The 14,749-nt window shown below is 43.4% G+C and overlaps 1 protein-coding gene across 8 annotated transcripts in view; it reads left to right on the top strand.

The window, feature by feature from the left end:
- Positions 1 to 4,007, top strand: part of ADD3 (adducin 3) — a 101,610-nt gene extending 97,603 nt beyond the window's left edge. For all 8 annotated transcript variants that reach the window (XM_079976086.1, XM_079976089.1, XM_079976088.1 and 5 more), the window contains one exon: positions 1,238 to 4,007. In XM_079976086.1, the coding sequence (XP_079832212.1) occupies positions 1,238 to 1,530 (293 nt within the window). In that variant the 3' untranslated portion in view covers positions 1,531 to 4,007. The remainder of the gene's footprint in view (positions 1 to 1,237) is intronic.
- The last annotated feature ends 10,742 nt before the right edge of the window (positions 4,008 to 14,749 follow it).

Raw genomic sequence — 14,749 nt, 5'->3', positions numbered from 1 at the left:
TGTCAGGGACTCAGCGGGAGCGCAGGGAGGAGAGGAGATGGAAAGCGAGGGGGAGCAATCCGAGGGCAGCGTAGGAGAATATGACAGCAGCCCGATAGATTCCATGAGCCTCTCCAGCGAATCGGAAGATTCACAGAAGGGGGCGCCGATGGGCAGGGCAAGGGGCGACCCAAGGGGGACACCCCAGAAGCAAGGGGCCAGCGGGGACTCCCAGAGCAGCAGTTGGAAATCAGGAACAGCTTCCCCACCAGAGCGTAGTGGGGGGGGGGAGTCCCAGGTGTCAGAGCCCACATATGCACCACCAGCGAGAGAAGAGGAGTCAGGGTTGACCACGCCTCCATCGGAGAGCGAGTTAACGGTTAAGAGGAAAGTTGCAGGCTGGGCGCGCGCGCTAAGTTCAAAGGTACAGGCGAGCGGCACAGAAGGTAGCCCGGATAGGGAACCAGGTCCTAAAGCCCGCCGGAAGGAGGGGCAAGAATCGTCAGGGTCAGCGTCAGAGGAGTCCAGGAAGGATGAGACCCTAGCGGGCAGGAGGGCCCAGAGGAGAAAGGAACTTAGGAAGAGGTGGAGCAAAGCGAGAGTCTTAAACTGGTGTGCAGGGGGAGGAGACTCAGACAGGACTTCGCCGGTCTAAGGTCGGGACGTAGAGCTGCACGCTGCGGCTTTAAAATGGAGACTGAATCTCAATAAAGACTTTTGTACATAACTACAGCCTAGCGTTGGTCCTCTGTGAGCTGGGACCTGGAGGCAGCTCTGACAGTATCATTTGGAGAAAGCACTCGCATTTCTTTCCCAGGATTATATGTGTGCATTGGCTCATAATACAAGGCTAACATAACAGTCTATGATTTTGCTCTGTTGGAATTGCCACTGCATCACATTCTGTTCAGATATACTGTCTGTAAGTGTCCAGTTGTGACTAGGACGAAGCTGAAAACCTTGATTCCACACATCCTACAATTAAAATAGCTAATGAGTTACATGCTGGCTTGTTTGTTCAAATAAAACGTGGGGCAAGAGGAAAACACCGCTTTGTAGATTATTTTGCCTGGGAAAGTGGGATATAAATACCTAAACAAAAACAAGATACTAGTAGAGGAAGGAGGGGAGCTTTACTAGTTATTCTCTCAGTGTCCTGATATGCTGCTTGCATTTTAGATCTGTGCAGAATTGCTGCATAACCATCAGTATAACAAAGAGTAAAATGCCTCCGTTTGCTTTCTCTATTTTTTTACAGAAAATGATGATTACCAACAGGATGCTAACCTCGTCTCTCTGGAGATGCCGGCTGTTGTAATGAATGGCAAAGAAGATTCACATGATGTGGACGAGGATCTTGCACACAGAGTCAGCCAGTTAACCACTAGTACTGTAGAGAATGTGGAGATCACCATTAAGGCCTCTGAAAAAATTGAGGAGACCCTTTCCCCCGAGGGCTCTCCTTCGAAATCACCATCAAAGAAGAAGAAGAAGTTCCGTACTCCATCTTTCCTAAAAAAGAACAAAAAGAAGGAGAAGGTGGAAGCCTGAGTGCAGTTCATTCCGAGGCTACATTGCACATTTCAAACCCATGTTTTAGTTCACGTTTTAGTCACGTTAGGTAGGGTTGTGCAGAAAAATGGGCCTTAACCTAAAAGCAGAACTGGAAAATAAAATTAAATAGAAACAATGTTATGTTAATGAAGCAAAGAATTCATCTCTTAATTAGTTGGTGTAAGAATTACTATGAGGGTTTGAAATACTTAATAGGTCCACCACAAACTAACACTGGCAGGTGTTCCAATATAGCACTATTGTAATTTCAAATACCCTTATGGTTACACATGGAGAGTTTTCTCAATTAGTAGACCTTCAGCACAGTGTCACTAAGGTAGCTGTTGAGTTATCAGATAATGTTGGTTTTTTTAATCTACTGCCTCACTCTGTAATTGGATGATACTTCTTAGTATTGTGATTTTGACCATAGCAGTTGTTTTACCCCTGCCTCATAGGGTGCTGTTCACCTCACCTTTTCAACCATAGGTCATTTATGATACACTGGCACATAATATTAAGAGGGGAAAACTGTAAAAGGAATTGCATTTGGAATTTTACAGACTCTGTAAAAATTGCATTCATCGATAATAACTTTTGCCAAATACTTCATTTTAGTAAGATATAATTTTTGAAAACTTTTTTTATTCTATCAGTTGGGGGGGGGCAGGGAGAAAGCCCTTATTTTTCAATAAAGGGGATTTTATACGCTTAACATTGATAACTTAGTTTAACTATGGCAAAACAGAAAAAGAATTTTATACGTTGAAATTTTTGTATACCACTCAGTATAAAGTATTATAGGCATGTAAACCAAGCATTTAACAATAGAATGTATTTAAGGATGCTTGGTGTAGAGTATACTTAAATATAATTCAGGAATCCAGAACCTCTGATTATTGGGTGTTGAAAGCGTATAAACTTAACTGGATTCAGGTTTAAATCTTACTGTATTTTTTTCCTCATGGTATTGCTGTTGAATGAAGAAAAATAAACTTGCTAACATATGGCCTATCCAGGAGATCAGTTCCAAGTATGTCCCTTAGCCATTCTGCGTTACTTCTGCAGCATGTCCAACTAAATTCTCAGAGCAAAGTCTTGAGGACTTACTTGTTGGTCAAGATAAAGCCACAAGGGGTTTCTTTTCCTCTTTGCCTTGAGACACTCAGTTGCAAGTCCTCTGTGAGCTCCCTCTTTGCAGATATAGAGTGCTGGTACCATGCTGACAGAATGTCAAGGCCATCGGGTGAAGAGTGTAAAACTCATGCAGCTACATTCCGGGAGCACTCCAGTGGCAAAGATTGCTTGTTCGAGTGAACATTGCCACCCAGGTGCAGGAAAATGCAAAATGCCCATGGCAAAAGTGCTTCCACAAGGGATGGAGTCTAGATTTTATGCAACAGCTTAGAAGCAACTGCATCTACGTTGCACTATCAACTGATCCTCTGGAAAAGCCCACAACCAAATGAAGGAGACAAAAACCGAAAAAGGGAAAGTGAAATGGGAAGAATAAGGGGTTGGAGGTAAAGAGAATAGTAGCTTGTGGATTATTTTTCATAAAATATATGGTATGGATTTGGGGGTATTTTTTATTAAATTAATGGAACAGCCGTTTCATATAAAATGTATAGGCTTTCATATGGAGTGCCACACGTTCTCCCCTTGCTATCATTGATTTTAATGGGATAATTTTAATCTGAGTTTTGCCTTCTCAAGGAATCTTAGATCCAATTAGTCAAGCGCTATAGGCGCTGATCCTGCCACTTGCTCCTTTTTGCTGGTAGCTTTATTTTGCTTTGAAACTTCAGAAAGAAAAATTCAAACCTGTAAATACACGCTAAACATGGAAATTTGCCTAGGGCCTTTAAACTAGCCTTTGTTCATCAGTAGCCACAAGAGCAAATACACCTCAAATATCAATGTGACTCCCAGATTGCCAGTTGAAATATATACCGTATATAGATTGTTAAAATATGGCTGGGTTGTGGTTTGGCATGAAAAAAAATTGACTATAGCATGTTGCAGGGCTGGTTAGCTTTGACTGTGTAAGTGTGAAAATGCAGCGCTGGAGTGACTCTGGAAACGATATTCTAGATATCTCAAAATACTGGAATCAGTGTGTTCTTTTTAAAAAAATAGTGGAAATCTATAAGTTGCTTAACTTTGTTTATGTTCTACATTTTTGTGTTGTATTACAACATATGTAGAAACAGTAACCTGTGAACTATGCTTTTCATAACTTTTAAAAAATATATCTAAATGAATGCAATGTGCATAAATATTTTTTAAAAAATGCAACCGTGAACTATTTGCACCTTTTTTTTGCTAATGCCTCTATTTACTTGCTTTGGCATAAAGAATGAGCCAGCCAACTCTGTGTCCTGTGGAAAAAAATATATAAATGTTGTTGGAAATTGCTCATAGATGTAATGCTAATTAATGTTAAATCACAAATAAACAGTATTTTAAATAGATGGATTTTGGAAACTAACTTATTCACAGCATTTCTCAGCCTGCATAACCTGTAGGCTTAAAGCAATCATGTGTAGCAGAAGAACAGGAGCTGTATAGTTTAAGAATAATAACTTCTATTTGAAAATAGAAAATGAACTCCAAAATTACCATATGGCAAACACAAATATGTGATTTTTTCTCTACTGAGTTTTATCCTCAGAAGGTCTAGAACTCTGTAATCACATAATATACACGGTTGTTAGGCTAGAGTATTATAAATGCATATCCCTAGTCGTGTTTGTAGACTTCTACTTGTCCATAGAGAAACTTTAAAAAATTAGGCAGTGTCTGAAACAAGGAGACTGTTGCAATATGACTTCTACATTCGTAGCAACTGATCCACAATTGCTTCTGCTTGTTTGTGTATACACTCTCAACAGACATTAACCATTCAGAGCAGTGTATACTGTCAATGTCATAATTATTACTGTGATTTAGTCCTGTGTACGCAGTGCAAGGCTATACTTCTTGTTGTTGTTTGGTCGTGTCCACTTCTTCGTGACCCCATGGACCAGATCACGCCAGGCACTCCTGTCTTCCACTGCCTCCCGCAGTTTGGTCAAACTCATGCTGGTAGCTTCGAGAACACTGTCCAACCATCTCGTCCTCTGTTGTCCCCTTCTCCTTGTGCCCTCAATCTTTCCCAACATCAGGGTCTTTTCCAGGGAGTCTTCTCTTCTCATGAGGTGGCCAAGTATTGGAGCCTCAGCTTCACGATCTGTCCTTCCAGTGAGCACTCAGGGCTGATTTACTTAAGAATGGATAGGTTTGATCTTCTTGCAGTCCATGGGACTCTAGTATAGCAAGGCTATACTACCAATGTCCATTAGGTGGCATCTGCTCCCTTTCGCATTTTTGTGTGTATGTGGAATTAATCCCTTGAAAGACAATTAGCAAGCTGCTTTCAAAGAAAGTATTTTGGTGGAGGCTCTGTGGGCATTATTCCAGCTGCACTTCAAACAGATGAAAGGGAACAGCTGGCTTTTTTGGACATCTATGTTTATCAGCTCAGTTGGAAACCCAGAAATGGAATGTTTATCTCAGAGGATTTCCCCCACTTCCCACACACATGTACACATTTTCCTTAAAATCTTTTAAGAATATTATGCTTGCTTTTGCAAACTGTATTGGGTACCAGAATATATCTTTTTTTAGAATGTTATACTCGAGTAGATTATGGAGCTATCACATATAACAAGGCAGATTTATTCTCCATTTTAGGACCGCTTCAATACAAAGTTCTTGGGTGGAGACACTAACTGAATTTTTTAATGTAGAATCTGCATAAAATACATGCCCCTGAAAGTGCATGTAGTACACACTTGCTGGGCAGCCCTTTGCAGTGGATACTTGCGAGCACATATACATTGGGTGAACATGCCTGTATATACATGCTCACAGCAAATGATGTGATGTTACGTGATTATAAACTGCTTTGAAATCAAATTCACATGGAGCAGCATGTAAATCTTAGAGCTAACTATGCAAATCACACATTTTAGATTTACATACAGGTTCCACATCAAACAGTTAAGCAAAGCATTTTAGGTCAGGGTGTTTAAAACAAATGGGAGCAGAATGGAGCTGAATATTGAGAGTGCTATAGACTATCTTTTAAGAGGCAGCATAACCTAGATCAAAACATTCCTATACATTGCCATAACATGAAATAAAGAATTGCAGGATTATTGATATTATAATGTATGCCAAGTAGAAGGATCCGTCATACTGGGACAGTTTAAAACAAAAGACTGCCCAGAACCCTATGACTCTTTACTTCTTTTTTGTTTTATTTAGATACTCCATTTATTGTATACATCATCACATAATATTAAAGCCTCTTTAAAAAATCAACAGTCCTCTTTCTGAAGACATCTTTACAGTGGTACCTCGGGTTACATACGCTTCAGGTTACATACGCTTCAGGTTACAGACTCTGCTAACCCAGAAATGGTACCTTGGGTTAAGAACTTTGCTTCAGGGTGAGAACAGAAATCGTGCTCCGGCGGCGCAGCAGCAGCGTGAGGCCCCATTAGCTAAAGTAGTGCTTCAGGTTAAGAACAGTTTCAGGTTAAAACGGACCTCCGGAACAAACTAAGTACGTAACCTGAGGTACCACTGTAGTATGATGTAAGTTTGGATCCATTCATGGAAACAAATGGATAGTGTTTGGTATCCTTAAGTCTCTTCCCATCCCACCCCCCAAAACAGGCATAGGTAAACTCGGCCCTCCAGATGTTTTGGGACTACAACTCCCATCATCCCTAGCTAACAGGACCAGTGGTCAGGGATGATGAGAACTGTAGTCTCAAAACATCTGGAGGGTTGAGTTTGCCTATGCCTGCCCCAAAACTTACTGTGGTCTGAAGTTTCATGGGCCAGCATTCACCTAAGTGGGACTGCACCATTCCATGCTCAACTTTCAGTTCTTCCCACAGATGCGTTTGAGATGGGTGTTGTGCGTCTTGCAGAGATCAGCTGCATTGAATGACCAGATCTGGTTGCTCAATGCTGCCTCCTTGCAACTTTCTCAGAAAAACTCAAGATGGCTCTTCTGCGATGACACCATTTGCCTCAGCTTCGAACAAGATTTCTTATTTTTCTGCTTTGATGACCTATAAAGAAGAGTTGTGTGCAACTCAAAGGCTTACATTAACACTTCATATGCTCTGTAGAGCCGACATAACTACTAATGGTTCTACTCACAAGGTTCAGACCTAGTTCACACATAATGCTAGTCTATGGCTTATTAGACCATGGCTTAGTGTTAAGTGTGAACCCTGTCCAGTGACTTAGCTAGGATTTCTGTACTGAAAACACGCTCTGAAGCCTTTTTTTTTTTTTTTTTTTTTTGCTTTTTTAATGGCTTGGTGCTATGTGTGAACCCATCACCCTTCCTTAAGCACAAGATAATTTCTGCATGGTTAAAAAAATCATGGCTTAGAGTTATATGTCAACCAGGCCAACGTGTGTGTAAACATCAGATGAATGTAAAAATCTAGCGACTGAAAACTTTGCACAGCTTCTGTCTGTGAGCCTCTCACTCCACCTCCACTCCCAGCTTGTTCTCTGGAGGCACAGAATTCGATGGATCTGAATGTTCTGAAATTGCAGGATGAAAAGAATTGACTAGTCAGTGTTGAATTGGTTCCCCCTGCCTTTTTTGGACTAGATTCAGACTATGTCATACTGTTGCCCTGCAGATGTTGTTGGTCTGCCAACTACCCCCAGTGGCCAGGGCTGGTTGTAGTCCCAAGAACCTGAAAAATCATCTCACCTCTTACATACCCAGTCGATAACTTTGTAGGTGAGGGCCTCCTGCAAATAACTTATCAGGTGGTCCATTCTGCACAGTATAGGAATCGGGCCTTTGTTATGGCACCTCTCCTTAAATGTTAGACAGGCACCATCTCCGTTGTATTTTTGTCACCTGCATTAGTATTGGAATTGTTTTAAAGTGGGTTTATTGTTGTACAGTCGTACCTCGGGTTAAGTACTTAATTCGTTTCGGAGGTCTGTACTTAACCTGAAGCTGTTCTTAACATGAAGCACCACTAGCTAATGGGGCCTCCTGCTGCTGCCACGCCACCGCAGCACGATTTCTGTTCTCATCCTGAAGCAAAGTTCTTAACCCAAGGTACTATTTCTGGGTTAGCGGAGTCTGTAACCTGAAGCGTATGTAACCTGAAGCGTATGTAACCCGAGGTACCACTGTATTGCTTATTTGCTGCCCTGCGCTCCTTTTGAGAGGAGGAATGGGATATACATTTTATTATTAATACTACTACTACTACTACTACTACTAATAATAATAATAATAATAATAAATAGCTAGAGGGACAGGTTAGTCACCCCTGCTTTAGTCCCATTCAAATCAAGTGGATAAGGTACTGATGATAAACAGTGGCTAACACAGGCTTCGTACACATTACCAACTTCAAATTCAACTACACTGTTCTTTTTCTTGACACTAATCCAAGCTGATGGAGGGCGGGGACACATCAAAATGCAGTATTTCGTAAGAAATGACACAATAGATACAGATTGTGGCTAACGTGTGAACACTCTTTCTACCCACCTGTGGGTGTGCACCGGATGCAGAACAAACAGAAGTAGACACAGTCATAGTTTTTGGATCCAAGTTTATCTGCTCCTACACTCTTTATTGGGACACGGGTGGTGCTGTGGGTTAAACCACAGAGTCTAGGGCTTGCCGATCAGAAAGTCGGCAGTTCAAATCCCTGTGACGGGGTGAGCTCCCGTTGCTCGGTCCCTGCTCCTGCCAACCTAGCAGTTCGAAAGCACGTGAAAGTGCAAGTAGATAAATAGGAACCGCTCCGGCGGGAAGGTAAACGGCATTTCCGTGCACTGCTCTAGTTTGCCAGAAGCAGCTTAGTCATGCTGGCCACATGGCCCGGAAGCTGTACGCCAGCTCCCTTGGCCAATAAAGCGAGATGAGTGCTGCAACCCCAGAGTCGTCCATGACTGGACCTAATGGTCAGGGGTCCCTTTACCTTTAGCTTTACACTCTTTATTCCCCACCCCCAGCTTCTGTCTGGTGAAAAATAAGTTGATATGTTAACCAAGCAGGACACGGTAGTAGCCAAGCATGCTCCCTCTGTGTGGGAAAGAGAAGATTGGATGCAGCCAGGTGCCACTTGTTGAAGAAGGAAATGTTAGAAAATAGGCAACCTGTTGAAATGTATAGAACACATATCTTACAGATGTTGATGTATCTATTGGTCTAGTTTTTAAAATTAAAAAGCTTCTTCAGAATTGTGGAATCCTCAGCAAGGAATGAAAAGGAAAAATTGTGTATATAGCCTTAATGGTTTTTCCCTCCCCCCCCCCACCCTGAAAACATGGGTGAATTTGTGCAGTGAAGATTTTTGTCTCTGCTGCTGCCCTGTGAACTGTCCCAGGAAGGCTTTTTGCCAAGTTTCAGTGGGCCTCAGGCAGCAGCTTCTTGAAGTTGGAATGTTTCCCCCCCCCCCTTTTTTTGTGCACAAAAAATACCTAGAAGCTTTGTGGGTGATACCTGAAGCCAAATAGCACTCATTACCCTGACGGTTATTTATTAGCATTTATATTAAGGCTGGTGGCTGTGAACCACACATTAATAAACACCCTTTGCTATTGAATAAAAGTGAGACTTTCAGTCCTTTGGCTCTGCTGAAAAGCAGCTCAATGTGGAGAGAGCAAGCGCCAATCACATGAATCTGGTTTTGAAATAAAGTTTAAAATACAAAAAAGGAAGCCTATCCTACAACAATAACGGCTAATTAAATAATACAACCATAATGCTAATTAAAAAGGGAGATACTTTTGAATATTTTCTGTCCTCATGGGCAGCAAATAAATATTGGTGTGGTTATAGGGTGGTTGAAGGAGCAGACTGACCTTCATGGAGAACCTGAGCAGGAGAGACAAGGATTTACCATTGCATTCCACGCCCAGTCAGCTTGTACCAGCCATGACTGAGACTATACATTTCCCTTTACTCTGCATCCTATACAATCCCACTGCTGCTTTCTGAATTTATGTATGCCTTTGGCCATGATCCATATCTCTCTGTATCTATCTAGCCATTTCTTATGAAAGAAGAAGAGCCTGGTGGATCAGACCAGTGGTCCATCTAGTCCTTTTTCTAATGGTGGCCAACCACATGCCTGTGGCTTAGACTCCTTAAGGCCTTGGATCTACCGGTAGCCCCACCCTGAATGACCCCATTGAGGGCTTCCCTCTTGCTTCCTCTGCTGGCATTCTCTGTCTGCTGGCCATCAGAGAGGCAACAATGCACCTTTCTACTACCTGCCCCTCTGCACTCAGCCATCAACAGGGTAAGTGGGTAGGATCGTACTCAAAAATAGCCTGAAGAGAAGCTTGAGGGAGTGAAAGTCATTTTGTTGCTGTTAGATGTGTGTCAAATACACTGCGAGGACAGCAGTTGACGTGGGGTAGGGAAGCCACCTGCTTTGCAGAAAGCCAGAAGTATCACCCACTCTTTTCTTCCCACCCTTGTTCACAGCATTGCAGCAGTGAGTATAAAATCAGCTTCCCAAACAGCCTTCTGTTGGGCCAAACTAATCATGATTTCCACTGTGTGAAAATTAAGTTTGTGAGTGAGAGTCGATGAACAAGACAAAGGCTCCTTAGATCATGGATGGGGTACCTGTGGCCATCATCCCTGACCACTGGCCATGCTGCCTGGGGCTGAAAGACTGGAGGGCCACAGCTTCAGATACCAGGTGCCTAACTGTGAAGGAAGACAAGAGGATGGTTATCTTGTCAGTATCCCATTCAACCAGGAGAATTTACATTGATCCCAGCTGTTTTCAGTTGCACCCTGGCCAGTGAACATTTTTTGGGGGGAATGAATGCTGGAGTCAAACAAAAGGAAGCTCTGTCTACTCAATGGTAAAAAAGGTTTTTTGTACATATTTAGAACTTCTGGATCAAAGGTTCTCTTCATTTTCTTCTATCACTGAGACCTGGTGTCTTGTTTTGGTCTTTGTTTTTCAGAGATTCACAGTTAAGGGAAAGGAACCCTTGACTTGCATTGAGTCCAATAAGACATATTTCAGAAGAAGCAGTTCAGAAGAACCATTATGTACCTAAGTCAGGGTTGAGTGAATGCTAGATTGTAGTCCAAAGTCAAAGTTCAGAGAGTCCTAGTCAAGAAGGACAAGGACTTGAAATCAAAAAGCATGCAGTCAGATTTGAGCAGATGATCAACTCCCATGAGCATTGCAAGAGGGGAAAGTCAGGGCTTGAGTTAGAGCAGGGGTCAGCAAACTTACCGCGCCTCGGGCCGGTGTCTCCAGCGCCAATCGCACAGAGTGCGGGGGAGCGTGTGCCCATACGTGTGCGCACACAGTATTTCCAGCGCACTTCCAGGTCAGAGGAGCATCAGAAATAGCTTGTGCGCATGTGCACAGGGCCTCCTCCGCCCTGGATGTGCACCAGAAATAACGTGCATGCGCACAAGCCATTTCTGGTGCTCCCCCGACCTGGAAGTGGGCAGCCGCTGGTAAGAGCGGGGGGTGGCAGGGGTTGCTGCGGGCCGGATAAACGGGTCCCTCGGGCCTTATCTGGCTCGCAGGCCTTAGTTTGGGGACCCCTGAGTTAGAGCAAGGCAGCCCACTGAGCAGTCTGTGCAAGTCAAGAAACATGAACCCAGACATGAGCCAGCACAAGAAGAAGGTCCCAAAGTTGAAAAGAAATGAATGCCTAGCTACCTCAGCTCCAGGAAAGATGGCTGTTGTGCTCAGGTGGCTGCTTGTTTGATATAGATGCCTCTTAACAGTCTGTGAGCACATCATGCACTTGGTAAAGCTAGGTAGGTTGGTCAGTGTATGTCATATTAGGTTCCGTTATGGAAGAAAGCTGAGAAATAAATGAAATTAGCACCCAGGGCCAGTAACTAATGCAGCAGGAGATGGGAGACAGAACTCCGAGTGTGATCCTTTCTGCTTGTGTTGAGTGACTGAAGGCTTTGATGCCATGCAGTTCCTCATTCAGGATAACTTATTTATTGGCTCTCCCTTGATGTAACACTAACAAAGGGACCTTTGAAAGCATTGCACCAAAAAGGCAGTAATGGTGGGCGCAGTTTCTCCTAACTTTTAGAGTCATTTTTAACACCAAAATTTGAGGGAAGGTTTAAAGATTCACAACTCTTTGTGGATTTCTGCTACAGGGTGTCCTGAACCCCTGGCCTACCTGGTAGCAAGTCACTAAGTTCAAAGTCCAGGGGTCAATCCATGCAAAGGTCAGGAAATGAAGTCCAAGATCAATCAAAGTAGCTCATTACAGGCAGGTAGTTGTGTTGGTCTGCTGTAGTCAAAACAAAATAAAATAAATAAAATAAAATAAATCCTTCCAGTAGCACCTTAGAGACCAACTAAGTTAGTTATTGGTATGAGCTTTCGTGTGCATGCACACTTCTGTTTCAGTGCTATTGGAAGGAAATATATATATATATATATATATATCTGATTGCAGCATCTGGGCTTGATGAGGCAGATGACCCTCACCTGTTCCAAGCCTCCTCCAGCTGAGGAATCACAGCCCTCTTTCCAGAGCTAGTGAGCCCCACCTGGCCAGCCAGGGAGCTGGGCTGTGGGCTTTTGCCTGCCTCAGCCTCCAAAAGCACCCCTCCCGTTGCTCCCTACACCTCAGAGCCCTCTGTGTTTGTGGCTCTGGTGATGAGTCCTACTGCTCTGGATCCAGTGCATTGACATCCATCCTCTAGGCATCCTCTGTCACTCTGTGAGTACTTCCTTCCCCATCCCCAGCTTGCCCTGGTGTGTCCCAGTCCCGGCTACACCCCTCGCCAGGATCCTCTTCCTCCTCCCCATCGTACTGCCAGTTCAGGACCCATAGATAATAGCTACCACTACAAAGAAATGCAGAGTCTTCTACCAATGGAAGTTTGCAATTTGCTCAGTGGGGAGGAGGATTATCTTCTTAGAATAATTCCAGGTGTGTGGAGAGACGATGCGCTAGATAGAACAGAAGTGCTGAACCTGGGCAGGCTATACAATCAGAGCAGCCAGCTTCTTAGACTATGTCTTGCATGCTACATACAGTGCCAGATTCAGAGGCTGTTGCACAAGATGCCATCAGAAGGCTCTGCTCCTCCTTGCCCCTGACCTCACAACGCTAAGCCAGCTGGGGCCCTCACAAGGGAATGGCTGCTTTTTTGTTTGAGTTTATAACTTTAGTCTAACAAGTTGCCTGCCCCAGGCCTCAGGCAAGCTCTGCATGGGCCTGCCTCTAGGTAGTACACTGGTACCTCAGGTTAAGTACTTAATTCGTTCCGGAGCTCCGTTCTTAATCTGAAACTGTTCTTAACCTGAAGCACCACTTTAGCTAATGGGGCCTCCTGCTGCTGCTGCGCCACCGGAGCATGATTTCTGTTCTCATCCTGGAGCAAATTTCTTAACCAGAGGTACTATTTCTGGGTAAGCGGGGTCTGTAACCTGAAGCGTATGTAACCTGAAGCGTATGTAACCCGAGGTACCACTGTAGTAGCAAGCCAAGCCTCTCTGTCATCTGTAGCTTTTAGAGGCTGACATAGATATCTGCATGTGGAAATTCTTCCTTATCCCACTCAGTTTTTACCATGGATCGCCTTAAGTTCTATAAAAGATGAACCATGATGCAGCATAGGGAGATAGTTGTGTGGGGAGGGGGATTCCCCCCTCTACATGACACAGAAGCCCTTCAAGCTAGACCTCTTGAGTCCCAACCCAGCTTTGACTTTATAGTCTTCCTTTTCTGTGCATTATGCTGGCAGGAAGCCAAGTTTCATTTAACACAGAACTTTGATGGCATAACACAGTTAAGTAAAATGAGGTCGTGATTAGGGCTTGCACAAATGTGTCTCCCTCAGAGGCGAGCATGCAGTTGCTGAAATCAGCAGGCAGAGGCACCGTCTTAAGGTGACACTTTACCTTGGGTGCTTGACTGTCCGTCTTAAGCACAAGAAGTCTGCCCTGGCTAGATAATGCCATAGGAAAATGTATCAACTTTTATTTACTGTTCAGAACTTTTATTTTTTATTCAAAATGCTCATACTCTGGGTTTTCTTCATGATACAAGCCACCTTACAAAAATAACAAAATCCTTTGAAAACAGTGATGGACAGAAACAGCAATTAAATAACCATTAAAGCCCACTATGATAATTTAAGAAGCCAGAGTGGAAAACCAGAGTAAAATACAAGATTGATTGTAATTAATGTATGTTGCGAAGCTATAGGATCCTGTCTCTATAAAGGCCAAAAGCCTTCCAGAATACAGTGGTACCTCGGTTTTTGAACGTAATCTGTTCTAGAAGACCGTTCAAGTTCCGAAACGTTTGAAAACCGAGGCGCAAAGGGCGGTCTGCAAATTTACTGTACCTTTCCGTGTATAAGACTATGGTTTTTTTACTCTAAAATAATGTTCAAAATCTGGGCTTGTCTTATACACAGATAGTATCTCTCCCCCCCCCCCATTTTCTTAAATCAGAGTCCCCAAAAATAGGGGGCGTCTTATACATGGGGATGTCTTATAGACGGAAAAATACAGTAATTGCTACAATATGAGAACATCGCAGCTGCAGACAGTCAGCTTGTTGACATCATGTGATATGGCTAGCTGTGGGAAAGAACTTTCCCGGAAGTTCACAGGCTGTAAAAGTCTTTGTGACGTGTGTAATTTGAGACCTTCCTCTTGCGTATGTACAGGAAGTTTGTCTCACTTGCTAGATGAAGTTTGAAGTGGTCAGACATGATTTCTGTAGTGCTGTAAAGTCAGAAATAAAAGGATGTAAATAGACGTTTCTGACTATCTCCTTTCCCTGCTAGGGAAGCAGAAGGAGGGGGGGTGCATTTACCCACGCTGGGAAATGTTGCCTATCAAAATCTCCCTGGTCTGTCCGGGATGTCAGCCAGAGGAGGTTACCGGAAAACAAGCTCCGAGAGCAGTGAGAGGGGCCAGCCTCTACAGAGGGGGCTTGTTTATCAACAAAATACAGTAATTGAGAAAATTGAGCAACACTCAACAGAAGCTGTTCGACTTCCAAGGTGCTTTCAAAAATGGAAGCATTTACTTCTGGGTTTTCGGCGTTCGAGTTCCGAAACGTTAGTCAACAGAGACGTTTGAAAACCAAGGTACCACTGTAGCAAGATCTTAATACTTAATAACAAGGAGAA

Source organism: Podarcis cretensis (genome assembly GCF_951804945.1).
Source record: "Podarcis cretensis genome assembly, chromosome: 5".
In the NCBI taxonomy this organism is placed as follows: Eukaryota; Metazoa; Chordata; class Lepidosauria; order Squamata; family Lacertidae; genus Podarcis; species Podarcis cretensis.
Note: the sequence above shows the minus strand (reverse complement) of the source record. Positions and strands in the feature narration are given on the sequence as shown.